At 42.4% G+C, this 14882-nt stretch overlaps 1 protein-coding gene across 1 annotated transcript in view; it reads right to left on the reverse strand.

The window, feature by feature from the left end:
- Positions 1–462: 462 nt before the first annotated feature.
- LOC139375063 (EH-domain containing 4) overlaps positions 463–14882 on the reverse strand; it is a 29975-nt gene continuing 15555 nt past the window's right edge. The window contains exons 3-6 of the mRNA XM_071116464.1: positions 12631–12728; positions 3934–4346; positions 2852–3016; positions 463–1884 (exon numbers count right to left, since the gene is read on the reverse strand). Coding sequence (XP_070972565.1) covers positions 1327–1884; positions 2852–3016; positions 3934–4346; positions 12631–12728 — 1234 coding nt within the window. The 3' untranslated portion in view covers positions 463–1326. The remainder of the gene's footprint in view (positions 1885–2851; positions 3017–3933; positions 4347–12630; positions 12729–14882) is intronic.

Raw genomic sequence — 14882 nt, forward strand, 5'->3', positions numbered from 1 at the left:
GCATGAGATCTTAGGTTTACTATTGCCCCGCCCTGCAAACTATGTTCTGAAAACATGAATTGTGCCTCAGGACAGGTCTGTTTTGGGTGAATAATACGGAAATTTCTCTGATCATAAATACCTGGATAAAGTGAAATAAAACAGGATTTGCATAGAAGTTTTAAAGGGACAGCGCAACATTTTTTCTACTTACAGAGAGGAGGAAGTTGAAGGTAGCTAACAAGCTGTTCCTGTGGACTTTCAGTCATAGCATTAACACTAGTTAACAATGGCTCCAGAAACTACCTTCAACAGCCCAACTGCACACACAGACATACAAATTGTATCCATAAGTTCATCGGACTCTGGGTAAGTAGGAAAAAAAGGGTTTAAATTGCCTAAAATGTCAGACTGTCGCTTTAAGGCTGAAGAGATGAACATGCATATCACTTAAACTATTTCAATAACAAATGTTACAAAAACACATTTTAACTTTTTATTACATTTAAAATGTTTGAGTTTCTCTATATGCAAGACAGTGCACCATTTTTAACTTAACTATACAGACAAAAGGCACAATCATAAACTTGTTGCGAGTATCAGTGATGTGTCCTCAAGGAATCCACTCCTGTCCTAAGCACACAAACATGGGACAAAATTGATTTTGTTACCCAAACTGTTTATTTTGTTGCAAAAAGACCACCATTGCCTCAATGCTTGATTTTTCAAAACCAGACTGTGCTCTCTGAAAATAGAAATCTCTTTCCCGGTAGGTAAAATGGCCAAGCCACTTAAAACAAGAGGAGATGCACTCTAACCTTTGTCAAGTCTATGACATCAACCTCTCCATGTGAAAACTTCCTCTGTATCTCACCCAGACAGCTTCCCAGGATGTATTTGTTCAAGAATACAATTCCGCATATTTTCTCTCTATATTTTGACTACAGACTAAACATATTTGAGACAATTGTGAAATCGTGTGGCAGAATGGTACTGTAGGCATTGTATGGTAAGCACCGCTCCTGGATACTTATACAACTAACCTTCACTAATTAACTAAAGTGCAGTGTCAATCTTTTAAATAAATCCTTCATTGATGAAAATAAAAGCTTTGGGTCAAAAAAATAAGTTTTTAATTCCAACTTTAGTAAGGTCACTGCTTGTTTTTGAATCAAATTTCCCCCCGCTTTATTTCCTGTTAAGACTGGATCACTGCCTATTTCCCAATATTCACACTAGCACACTACTTAGTATGCATGGCCAAAACATCACACTATATAATGTATGAGTTTGGGCATTGGGACACAGAGTTGGAGTGTCCTCCACTGGTGTTTCTTTTGCTCGTCCTTAGTCCGCGTCGTGGTTGTAGAGGATGTCAGCGACCTCGTTCTTCCTGTGAGCGGGAGGCACCAGGTGCTGAGGTAGTTCGGAGGGAAGCTCATACCCCTCCAGCTTCACCTTGATCAGGTGCTGTGCCAGGGCAAACTCCTCGTCATCCAGCATGCCGTCTTTATCACAATCCGCCAGCTTCCAGATCTTCCCCAGAACTGTGTTGGGCAGACGGGAGCTCATCATCTCCTTCTTGGCATTGACTCCACTAATTTTCCCGTTGATGGGATTCAAGGAGTAGAAGATCTCGTCGTACTTGTGCTTGTCATGGCTCACGATCCAGTCGTCACAGTCAGACCCGGCGCTGATGCCCTCTCCGTAGCCCTGGCCAAAGGGCCCATCCTGGGAGCCCTCAAAGGCCCCGCCGCTCACCATGGCGGGGGGTGCCTTGCTCTCCTCATCGCGGATCATGGTCATCAGGCCGGAGATCTTGTTGGCCAGCATCTTGTCCACAGACTCGATCAGCTTCATCTTCAGGGAGGGGAACTTGCTGAAGTCATAGTGCTGGAGCTGCTCCTGTATAAACAAAAGATATAAACAAAAGAAACAAAGAACGTTCAGAGATCAATGTAATTTGTTGTGGCACAAAATTACACCTTACAGGCTTCCTACATACAATCAATAAGTAGGGTGCAGGTAGGATCTGGATTAAAGGGATCCTAAAATCATCAGGGTTAAGATTACGGTGGGTTGACCAAAGGGTATGTTACGGTTACATTTCATTGTTTGACTGTTTCTGATTGACAGGTCTCTGAGGTGCTGTGTAGAACATTTAGTTAAGTAAAACTCCTATGACTAAAATGCAGAGAAATTTGAGACTATGGCGGGTGGTCCCTCTCCTCAACACACAACAACAGGACCGGGCATAACACTGCTCCTCGGGTATCCATACATACTAGAACATGCTCAATGTGGAGCATTCTCTCTAGACAATGTCTCATAACCAGCTGCAATGCTCTCGCGTCCAAGTGTTGTGATGATTTTCTAGGTTCAACAAGTTGACCTACTCCCTTCCAAAGCCAGGCTCAGTCTACCTCTAAGGCCTAGCTCTCGCTCTCTGTAGCTGACAGAAAACAGCTGCGTTCACACAGAGCTGGGGAAGTGCCAGGGGCGTGGCCGTCTCTCGCTTTCAACTGGATGGAAACGTCCGGCAACGATGACGTTCTGATTCATTGTTGACGATCTATCCCCTTTACTTGAATCTACAAGTACGGTCTCACAACTCCCTTGAGGTGTTCAAGATAACTAAACCGATTATGGGTAAATATTTGACAATACTCTGCATTTTCAGATGAGCCATTGAGTTGCACCTAGATGATAACCTATCATGCGACCCAAATGGACACGCTATTCCCTTTATTGTGCACTACTCTTGATTAGGGCACAGATAGCGCTGGTCAAAAGTAGTGCACTATATAGGAAATAAGGTGCCATTTGGGACACAACTGAGTTCATTCTCTGGAGCCATGGTAACCCAGCTGACCTGCATCTTGACGACGTTGGGGAAGTCTCCAGCGGATATGTGGTGCTCTCTCTGCAGTATGGTGTAGATCTCAGGAAGTCGCATGATCAGTTCCTCCTTCTTCTTCTCCTTCCCAAACAACGACGGCATCTCTTTCTTCAGGTAGCTGATGATGTAAGCATGCACCTATGAAAGAGAGAGAGAGGTAATGTATTAGTATGTTTTAGCATGAACCACTTGTCTTTTGAATTCATTTGCAGATTTCAGATTTCTACATATTCAAATATAGGTCCTATTACACTGTAGGTATGGGGTCATGCTGCTGTCGAGCAAACTCAGTCTACATCTGTGTGGTTCCCTTCCTTCTCCATGCTTTGATATTTTCATCTGATTTCATAATGAGACTTGCACAGTATGTGTGAACTCAAATTGTATGAGGGGAAATGATAAGGTGGGTTAAAAATAGAACACATCGGAAAGAAGTTGATTGCATTCATTCAGCAGGGTCCTTCAACCTCTCCAAGCATTGTTGGACCAGGAGGGTTATCAATGTGTTCGCAAGTGCGACTCCACCTTTTAAGATGTCCTTGCCAGGGGAACATTCACACCAATGTTTACACTAACATGTCCTCAATAAAGGGAAGGAAGTTCACTCCAGGGGACAAGGTAAGGTTTTGCCTTTAGTTTCCATGTTTATTCCTCTTGGAAGCAGGCAGGCATTGTGGGATGGACAAACAGACAGACAAGGTCGGCGTAAACATGGCAGACAGACTGGCAGGGACAGGGTGGGAGAGGTTGAGAGGGTGGGTAAGCAGGGTCGTAGTTTTTGGTTAGGACGTCATACATTCTCCACTGACCAGGGAAAAGGGCCAACCTGGGGGTACAGAGTGCTTTACTACATCACATGGTCTCACACTCACACACTCTCAGCATAGAAGGAAGAAATACAGAGAGCTGCGGGATTCCTGTTTTTGTTTGTTTGTTAATTTAGATCCCCGTTAGCTTTTTCAGAAGCAGCTGATTGGGCAGGGCAGAAAGCACAGGATTTGGCAGGGCAGAGTGGGGAGAACAGTAACGCTAGAGTTACCGTAGCAGCTTATTACCTTAGCAAGTCGAGCCCGTTTGATGAGGTCATTGAGTTTGCGTAAGGCAGCATTCCGAGGCAGGCCCTGAATGTCCTTGAAGAGGTCTTGCGTCTCTGCCTCAAAGAGCCTACGGTTTTCCGTGTTCCGCAGGGGTTTGGCCCAGAACGAACCCAGGTAGACCCTCACCACCTCGGGTGTGTTGATCACCTTCCCCAGGGACCACATCAGAGCTCCATAGACCCTCATCAGCTGCTGGCTGTCCACCTGGTCAGCCTTGTTCAGCACCACGCGGATCTTGTCGTCCTGGCCACGGAAGGCCTTGATGGCCTCAGAGAACTCGTCTGATATGTCCAGTTTGTGGGCGTCAAAGAGGAGGATGATGCGGTCCACCCGCTCCCCGAACCATCGCAGCACCTCTGAGAAATCATAGCCTGTTGAGTGAAAAAAAAAAATACAATCATGACGCTCAGCCAACATTGAAGAGGTATCACTCTTCGATAAACATCAATTATAACTGATATACAGTGGGGCAAAAAAGTATTTAGTCAGCCACCAATTGTGAAAGTTCTGCTACTTAAAAAGATGAGGCCTGTAATTTTCATCATAGGTACACTTCAACTATGACAGACAAAATGGAAAAAAAATCCAGAAAATCACATTGTAGGATTTTTAATGAATTTATTTGCAAATGATGGTGAAAAATAAGTATTTGGTCAATAACAAAAGTTTCTCAATACTTTGTTATATACCCTTTGTTGGCAATGACAGAGGTCAAACGTTTTCTCTAAGTCTTCACAAGGTTTTCACACACTGTTGCTGGTATTTTGGCCCATTCCTCCATGCAGATCTCCTCTAGAGCAGTGATGTTTTGGGGCTGTTGCTGGGCAACACGGACTTTCAACTCCCTCCAAAGATTTTCACTCCAGGACCTTGAAATGCTTCTTACGAAGCCACTCCTTCGTTGCCCGGGCGGTGTGTTTGGGATCATTGTCATGCTGAAAGACCCAGCCACGTTTCATCTTCAATGCCCTTGCTGATGGAGGTTTTCACTCAAAATCTCACGATGCATGGCCCCATTCATTCTTCCCTTTACACGGATCAGTCGTCCTGGTCCCTTTGCAGAAAAACAGCCCCAAAGCATGATGTTTCCACCCCCATGCTTCACAGTAGGTATGGTGTTCTTTGGATGCAACTCAGCATTCTTTGTCCTCTAAACACGACGAGTTGAGTTTTTACCAAAAAGTTATATTTTGGTTTCATCTGACATTCTCCCATTCTTCTTCTGGATCATCCAAATGCTCTCTAGCAAACTTCAGACGGGCCTGGACATGTACTGGCTTAAGCAGGGGGACACGTCTGGCACTGCAGGATTTGAGTCGCTGGCGGCGTAGTGTGTTACTGATGGTAGGCTTTGTTACTTTGGTCACAGCTCTCTGCAGGTCATTCCCTAGGTCCCCCCGTGTGGTTCTGGGATTTTTGCTCACTGTTCTTGTGATCATTTTGACCCCACGGGGTGAGATCTTGCGTGGAGCCCCAGATCGAGGGAGATTATCAGTGGTCTTGTATGTCTTCCATTTCCTAATAATTGCTCCCACAGTTGATTTCTTCAAACCAAGCTGCTTACCTATTGCAGATTCAGTCTTCCCAGCCTGGTGCAGGTCTACAATTTTGTTTCTGGTGTCCTTTGACAGCTCTTTGGTCTTGGCCATAATGGAGTTTGGAGTGTGACTGTTTGAGGTTGTGGACAGGTGTCTTTTATACTGATAACAAGTTCAAACAGGTGCCATTAATACAGGTAACGAGTGGAGGACAGAGGAGCCTCTTAAAGAAGAAGTTACAGGTCTGTGAGAGCCAGAAATCTTGCTTGTTTGTAGGTGACCAAATACTTATTTTCCACCATAATTTGCAAATAAATTCATTAAAAAAAATCCTACAATGTGATTTTCTGGATTTTTTCTCTCTCATTTAGTCTGTCATTAGTTGAAGTGTACCTACGATGAAAATTACAGGCCTCTCATCTTTAAGTGGGAGAACTTGCACAATTGGTGGCTGACTAAATACTTTTTTGCCCCACTGTAGCTGTACTGCTATTGGTTACAGTCTTGTCTGCAGAACACCTGATTTACAATCTATTGCAATGTGACGATTTCCTGCACTTGAAAAGATAGATGGAACAAACAAATAATCAGACACAAATCCAACAAAAAGTCAGATTTTTATACATCCTCTAACTAAGATCTCTACAGTGGCGCAAGGGTGAAAGCACCATCTTTTATTTATTTTCCCAGGTAAATTGACTGAGAACACATTCCCATTTACAGCAACGACCTGGGGAATAGTTACAGGGGAGAGGAGGGGGATGAATGAGCCAATTGTAAACTGGGGATTATTAGGTGACCATGAGGGTTTGAGGGCCAGATTGGGAATTTAGCCAGGACACTGGGGTTAACACCCCTACTCTTACAATAAGTGCCATGGGATCTTTAATGACCTCAGAGAGTCAGGACTCCCTGCTTAGCTTCAGAAGCAAGCCAGCAGTGGTATGCAGGGTGGCATGCTGCTGGCTTAAAAGGGATAGTGCGAACTTTTGGCAATTAAGCTCTTTTTCTACTTCTAGTCAGATGAACTCATAGATACCAATTGTATTTCTCCGCTACCATTTTTATGTCTCTGCAGCTATGCTAGCTGTTCCGGTATACTTCCAATCATTGGGCTAAATGCTAGTGAAACTACCTTCAAACTGGACACTGAGCCATACAAATAGTATCCACAAGTTAATCTGACTGGGTGAGTAGAAAAAGAGTGCACCATCTCTTTAAAGGTCACCACTAATGTTTATACAACAGCCAACCAGTGACTACACTCTGGGCCTCCTGAAATAGAATGAGGGTTGACATATGAATGGCAGATATATCCTTTATGTTTCTGTTGACTAAATACACACTATTGGAGGTTCAAACACTAGCCTACAGGTACAGTTAAAACAAAATGTGCATGTGGCAGCTGTGGCACTCCTTTTCTAAATAAACCATGTCAGGTTGTAATGAAAACGGGTCCACAAAGACAGACAGCTAGATCGTCTTACAGATTTCAGGAGGCGTATCATATGCTGGCCCATTGACAAGTATCGTAGACGGTCGCCAGTAAAAGTGTGCATACATGCATTTGCAAAGGACATTACAATCAAACGATTGCCTGGAAGACGAGGCATATTGTGATTTTCTTGAATGAGCAATAATCCTCAAATAATTGTGCTTTAATTTCAAAAGGAAAATGTAAAAGGTTGCCTTCGAGCAGCAATCCATTTCCCTTTAATGCTGTGTTGCTAACACAAACAAATGTCAGGGATTACAAGGCTATAACAAATGAGAGCAGCCTAAAAGGGCCAAGCCATTTAGGAGGAGTTCTGAGAGAGGATAGTGTGGGAACTGTCAACGCTGTAATGACGTGAGAGAGTACTCAGAGGACATTGGTATAGACGGACACTCATGAAACAAACTTAAATCGGTATGACTAATTTGAATCAATTGGAACTTGGAAATATATCAATACCACTTCTTATTCTGATAACTACTCCGAGTTCACCAAGTCCAGTAATCATGAATGACTTAATTTGGCCATGATGTTTAAGTCCTATTCAAAAACGCCCACTCTGTCATTTTGAGGAGTGGGCCTTTAAAAATGTACAATATAATTCAACATGAAAACTACCGATGTCATGATGCTATGATGAGTCATTGAAATAATGTTTAAATAGCTAGAGCTTGAGGAATGCAACCTCAGCTGTACACAGAGAGCAACCAACAACAGATGTAGAAGAACGCCCATATCCCCATGGTATGTGTCCCAAATGGCACCCTATTCGCTACATAGTGCATTACTTTTGACCAGAGCTCTATGGGCCCTGGTCAAAAGTAGTGCACTACATACCGTTGAAGTCAGAAGATAACATACACCTTAGCCAAATACATTTAAACTCAGCTTTTCACAATTCCAGACATTTAATCCTAGTAGAAATTCCCTGTTTTAGGTCAGTTAGGATCACCACTTTATTTTCAGAATGTGCAATGTCAGAATAATAGTAGAGAGAATGATTTGTTTCAGCTTTTATTTCTTTCATCACATTCCCAGAAGTTCACATACACTCAATTAGTATTTGGTAGCATTGCCTTTAATTTGTTTAACTTTGGTCAAACATTTCAGGTAGCCTTCCACAAGCTTCCCACAATAAGTTGGGTGAATTTTGGCCTATTCCTCCTGACAGAGCTGGTGTAACTGAGGCATGTTTGTAGGCCTCCTTGCTCGCACACGCTTTTCAGTCCTGCCCACAAATTTTCTATAGGATTGAGGTCAGAGCTTTGTGATGGCCACTCCAATACCTTGACTTCGTTGTCCTTAAGCCATTTTGCCACAACTTTGGAAGTATGCTTGGGGTCATTGTCCATTTGGAAAACCCATTTGCGACCAAGCTTTATCTTCCTGACTAATGTCTTGAGATGTTGCTTCAATATATCCACATAATTTTCTTTCCTCGTGATGCCATCTATTTTGTGAAGTGCACCAGTCCCTCCTGCAGCAAAGCACCCCCACAACATGATGCTGCCACCCCCGTGCTTCACGGTTGGGATGGTGTTCTTTGGCTTGCAAGCCTCCCCCTTTATCCTCCAAACATAACGATGGTCATTATGGCCAAACTGTTCTATTTTTGTTTCATCAGACCAGAGGACGTTTCTCCAAAAAGTATGATGTTTGTCCCCATGTGCAGTTGCAAACCGTAGTCTGACTTTTTTATGGCGGTTTTGGAGCAGTGGCTTCTTCCTTGCTGAGCGGCCTTTCAGGTTATGTCGATATAGAACTCGTTTTACTATGGATATATATACTTTTGTACCCGTTTCCTCCAGCATCTTCACACTGTCCTTTGCTGTTGTTCTAGGATTGATTTGCACTTTTTTAAATTGCTACCAAGGATGAACCAGACTTGCGGAGGTCTACATTTTCTTCTGAGGTCTTGGCTGATTTCTTTTGATTTTCCCATGATGTCAAGCAAAGAGGCACTGAGATTGAAGGTAGGCCTTCAAATACATCCACAGGTACACCTCCAATGGACTCAAATGATGTAAATTTGCCTATCAGAAGCTTCTAAAGCCATGACATAATTTTCTGGAACTTTCCAAGCTGGTTAAAGGCACAGTCAACTTAGTGTATGTAAACTTCTGACACCCTGGAATTGTGATACAGTGAATTATAAGTGAAATAATCTGTCTGTAAACAATTGTTGGAAAAATTACTTGTGTCATGCACAAAGAAGATGTCCTAACCGACTTGCCAAAACTATAGTTTGTTAACAAAAAATGTGTAGAGTGGTTGAAAAACGAGTTTTAATGACTCCAACCTAAGTGTACGTAAACTTCCAACTGTAGGTTTATAATCAATAACTGTTAAATGTGCCTGGCTTTGTAAATCATCCATATACAATCCATTCGGAAAGTATTCAGACTCCTTTCCCTTTTCAACATTTTGTTGCATTAGAGCCTTATTCTAAAATGGACAAAAAAACAAACATTTTCCTTATCAATCTACACACAATGCCCCATAATGACAAAGTGAAAATCAATTTAATTAATTTTAGAATAAAGTTGTAACATAACAAAATGTGGAAAAAGTCAAGGGGTCTGTATTCCTTCCAAATGCACTGTAGATCTTGTCATGACGTGGTCCTTTCTGAGTGTAGATCGTGGCTACCTCCCCTCTCCTACACCCAGGTTCTGTTATCTCAGGTAATAAATTCCTGGCGGAGACTCTTTCCCCCTGGTCGTGCAGAAAGTGAGCACAGAGAGAGAACAATGGACACTTGGAGACACCTAATTCACCAAAATGGTTGAATTAAACATTGTTTCTGCTTTTGAGAATGATCCCTGGACACTTAAGGGACAGTCATGTTGAGTGTGTTTCATTTGATGATCTCATGAGGTACAGGAAACAAACATATTGGTATCTCTTAAAGTGTACATTCCCCAGCTATCAAGTTTACATCTAAATATTGTGAAAAGTATGTGACTAAACATTAAACTATTTGTGAAAAGATGTAATATGATATTAACCTTCTAAATAAGAGTATGGATTTCCATAAAGATGAACTAGTCAGTCAGTGGCCACACCCCCATGAGACCAGGCCCAGATTAGGTGTCATGGACCCTTTTCTACTGTTACATATAAAACCCACTCATGACCCAATTCACGTCAGACTAAGCAAACCCCAGTGTGAGCTGTGGTCACAAATAGTTAGGACTAAGCTAACCCCAGTGTGACCGGTGGTTGCAAATGGTTGAATTTCTGAGACCAAAACATGCCAGGTGACGCTGGTGTGTGAAGTGGTTTTGCCACCGTACTATGGTCTAAAGGCCAGTTTTATTGCTTCTTTAAATCAGAACAACAGTTTTCAGCTGTGCTAATGTAACAGTATAACTTCCGTCCCTCTCCTCGCCCCAACCTGGGCTCGAACCAGGGACCTTCTGCACACATCAACCACAGTCACTCACGAAGCATCGTTACCCATCGCGCCACAAAAGCTGCAGCCCTTGCAGCGCAAGGGGAACAACTACTTCAAGGTCTCAGAGCGAGTGACGTCATCGATTGAAACGCTATTAGCGCGCACCACCGCTAACTAGCTAGCCATTTCACATCAGTTACACTAACATAATAGCGAAAGGGGTTTTCTAATGATCACTTAGCCTTTTAAAAATGATAAACTTGGATTAGCTAACACAGGAGTGATGGTTGCTGATAATGGGCCTCTGTACGCCTATGTAGATATTCCATTTTTTTTTATTTAAAATCAGCTGTTTCCAGCTACAATGGTCATTTACAAAATTAACATTGTCTATACTGTATTTATGATCAATTTAAGGATATTTTTTAAAAATTGACAAAAAAAGTGCTTTTCTTTACAAAACAAGGGCATTTCTAAGTGACCCCAAACTTTTGAACGGTAGTGTATATATAAAAAATTGTTAGAACAGACTCTCTGATTCACTTAGGGTTGTTTACATTGTTCCAAATGGTCAGAAAAAAATATAACATAGTAATCTAACAGCAACGGTTTGGCTCACATAATACTCACGCAATGGTTGCTCCTATACCCTCCAGTAGTTTCCACAAGTAAGTCAAATGTCTCCCACAGATCTGACTTCCCTTTTCCCTCCTGAGCAACCAGTAAACACTTGCTCATTTTGAGTTTATTTCTCACGTCCTCCACATCCATTTTGTTTTAACCAATTTATTGATGTGATTATGATAGGCTATAGGGCAGGACCTATTGATCACATGCATGCGATGCTTACATGTTTCACGTAAAGAGAGCAAGGGCTGAGGGAATAGGGAATGTCTTTCTTAAACAAAGTGATTTCGGTAACAGAACTTTTCAGTCACAAACAAGAAAGAAACTAAAATGGCTGTAATTATGTTACAGCTTCAGCAAGGACAGTGTGATAAAAGCTTGCTGTGCTGTGGTGCCTTTTCACCGCAGCAGGGAGGAGAGCAACAACTTGCGCCAGTCACACAGGCACTCGCTGTCATTTCTTTTAACATAGTGTGACCATCGGGCTCTTTTTTGAGTAATTTACGTGTCTTAATTATTCAAAACAGTGTGCTTAAAGCATCAGACAAGCTCAGTGGATATGCAGTTGATTTTATTTTGTCTATATATGGAAAAATAAGTAAAAACATTTCAACCAATCGATTGGTTTAAACAAATCTAAGTCAACCAAGATTTATTTTAGTCGGGGACAGCCCTAAAAGCAACACCTCACAGCACAACAGCTCTCCCCTACCTGACCTAGATATTTTGTGTGTCTGTATTAATATGTAGGCTGTGTTTGTCATTTTTACATTTATGTACTTCTGTCCTCGAGCTGTTCTTGTCTATTAACGTTCTGTATTGTCATGTTTCCTGTTTTGTGTGGACCCCAGGAAGAGCGGCTGCTGCTTTCGCAACAGCTAATGGATATCCAAATAAGATAAGTAGCCAAAAGTTTTTTTTCACAATTTCAATTCACAAGATAGAATGAATGCAGGCATCAAGAATTGAACCTCTGCGATTATTGAGCTTGGATGCTGTCATTGGACGCGACGCAACATGAGCGCAACATGGGCAGTAGAGCAGCTTTCATTGATTTTTAAAGGAAGCATTCCCTCAATGGCTGATGTCTGACTGCAACGCCAGTTGCCCAATGGTTGCAGTGTAGCAGGGTCGTAAGACCTACTTCAGTATGACTTCATATCTCAGGGTCTCCAGTGGAGGCTTGGAAAGCCAATGTTGGATTCTAATTATGGAGAAACAGCACTGGAGGCATTGCATCATGTTGTGATATTATCAGATGTAATATTGGTACAATTAGGACAAACAGCTGGCATAGAGTGACCTATCTGTTGACAAGAACTACACAACACACTTGAAACAGCCATACAACCCATGCATTGACAATTTAAAATCACACTTGATAGCTACCCATTTACCATTAGTTTTATCAAATTAGTGCACTTTTGAATAAAAAGCCAGTATGTTAAATATCTGCACCTGTGAAATGTATACAAACAAGCATAACTTTGTACAGCAATGTACAACCATAGCTCTCCCAAGTTGGGTAGTTTGATTGATACAGACCTTCCTCCTGTATCAATCAATGCCATATCTCAGCTCGATAGCTAGCTACTGACCTCGGCTAATGCGTTGCTTCTCTCCAGACAGGATTCCTGGTGTGTCAATTATACTAATACCCCGGAGGACCTGGTTAGGGATCTGGGAACAGATTAACCTACAGGAGAAGAGAAAACACAATACATGTTACAGACATGAATTGAAGAGCAGCTCCAGAAAAACACCCTGCTAAACTCAGGTTGTCAAAACATATTAAGGAGGTTTTCTTCCTCTTTTTTTTAACCCCCATTCTTTCCCATTTCTAAGCTGGTATGTTTTTGCTTTGGAAGGGCAGTGATTCAGCCATTCAGATCAGATCGCGTGTGATGGTAACAGAGATAGCTTTAGTGATCGCCGTAAATCTGGCTTGTTGGCAGATTCAGGCCAACACCGGTGATGTCTAATATTTTTGTCTGGGCACTTGGGCAGGAAGGATTCAACTGCAAAAATAAAACATGATGTAGGTCTAGTATGCAACCAGTGTGCCTTCTTAATCTCTATAAATTCCGCTATGTAAAATAACTGATACTCCAAGTGACATCTTGTGTGACGCACATTAACGTCCACTGGAAACAATGTGCATTGTCAGAGGTTCCTCTGGAAAGGAGGAGATGTCCTCTGTCCTGTCAGGAATGTCTTTGACCTTAACTTGGCCAAGTGTCATATAAGTACTTAACCATTTCCCATGGATTACAAACATCTGGAAATAGGAAACATGCTTCAGACAAGTGTTGTTTGTTTAAAGTTAAGAGAACCTCTTGACTGAGCCAACAACAGACATCAAAGATATTGTGGTTGCAGCACACACTAAAGGAAAAGTGACAGTCACTTCCCTCTCCTAACTGTTTTCAGAAAAAAATGACAGCTATGTCAAAAGGGCTGGGCTGACAGGAAGAAATGGGACGACAATACCAAAATAAATCGCTAACTTCTGCTTTTTTAAAACATGATTACATTTAAAAAAAAATGGATCCAACCAAACCTTCTAACCGCAGGGAGAGAAAAGCAAATTCTTTTTTTGTTTGTTTGCACTGCAGGAATGCAGGATTGGACAAATGTAGTCAACAAAACATATTTAGAATGTGAAAAAAAACACATTTCAAATATGTTGTTTTCTCGTTGCACAATAATTAATTATACAGGATGTTATAATGAATAGTGACCCCCATGTCACTAATGTCTGATTTATTAGGACAAGTGAGAGAGGGAGGTAAACGTAGAGAAGATAATAGATCATGGGGCAGTGGGAGGTGGTGTCTGGTTGTAATCAATCCTCATATCAAAGAAAATGTCTTCGCCTTGAGTTATCAGCTAGGGGGGGATGTTGGCAATTCCACATATATCTCTGCTCAAAGCCTCCGCCAAGGCTCAGCTGCCTATTTATGTAATGGAAAGTTCCACATGCCACAGCATTTCAGTAATAATTGTAACTATGTGGGTAATCCCTGACATTGAGTTGCTCTTATACCCACAGATCCTTCAAATTAAAGTAATGTAATTCTATGCTTCTACTTGTGTGTAACACTAATTACTTGTTACAATATTGTTGTTACATAAATGTGAAAGCAGCTTTGTGAGAGCAACTTAAAAAACGGCTGCCCCTAAAAACTAACTAATCCAAGGGGGGGCAAAGCACGTCCCACCGGGCAATTCAATCCAGCCCGTGAGACACTTAAAAAATATATTTAAAGACATTTTTATTTGACCATTTTTTCCCCTCCCCAATTAGTAGTTATAGTCTTGTCCCATCGCTGCAACTCCCGTACGGACTCGGGAGAGGCGAAGGTCGAGAGCTGTGCATCCTCCGAAACACGACCCAGCCAAGCCGCACTACTTCTTGACACAATGTCTGCTTAACCCGGAAGCCAGCCGCACCAATGTGTCGGAGGAAACACCGGACACCTGGCGACCGTGTCAGCGTGCATGCGCCAGGCCCGCAACAGGAGTCGCTAGAGCGCAATGGGACAAGGAAATGTCGGCCAGTCAAACCCTCTTCTAACCCGGACGACGCTGGGCCAAATTGTGCGATGCGTCATGGGTCTCCCAGTCATGGCCAGCTGTGACACAGCCTGAGATCAAACCCGGGTCTGTAGTGAAGGCCTGCGCCACTCGGGAAGCCCCCACAAATGGATTTTAAACAATTGGTCCCCGGAAAAATGCATCCCTCCTTTGAATGTCAAAATCCCGATGTGGCCCTCGAGCCAAGAAGTTTGCCCACCCCTGAACTAATCTCTTTGAAAAAGGCCTGTCGCATCGATATGAGTCAGCAACA

Source organism: Oncorhynchus clarkii, chromosome 19, assembly GCF_045791955.1.
Source record: "Oncorhynchus clarkii lewisi isolate Uvic-CL-2024 chromosome 19, UVic_Ocla_1.0, whole genome shotgun sequence".
NCBI classification, from domain to species: Eukaryota; Metazoa; Chordata; class Actinopteri; order Salmoniformes; family Salmonidae; genus Oncorhynchus; species Oncorhynchus clarkii.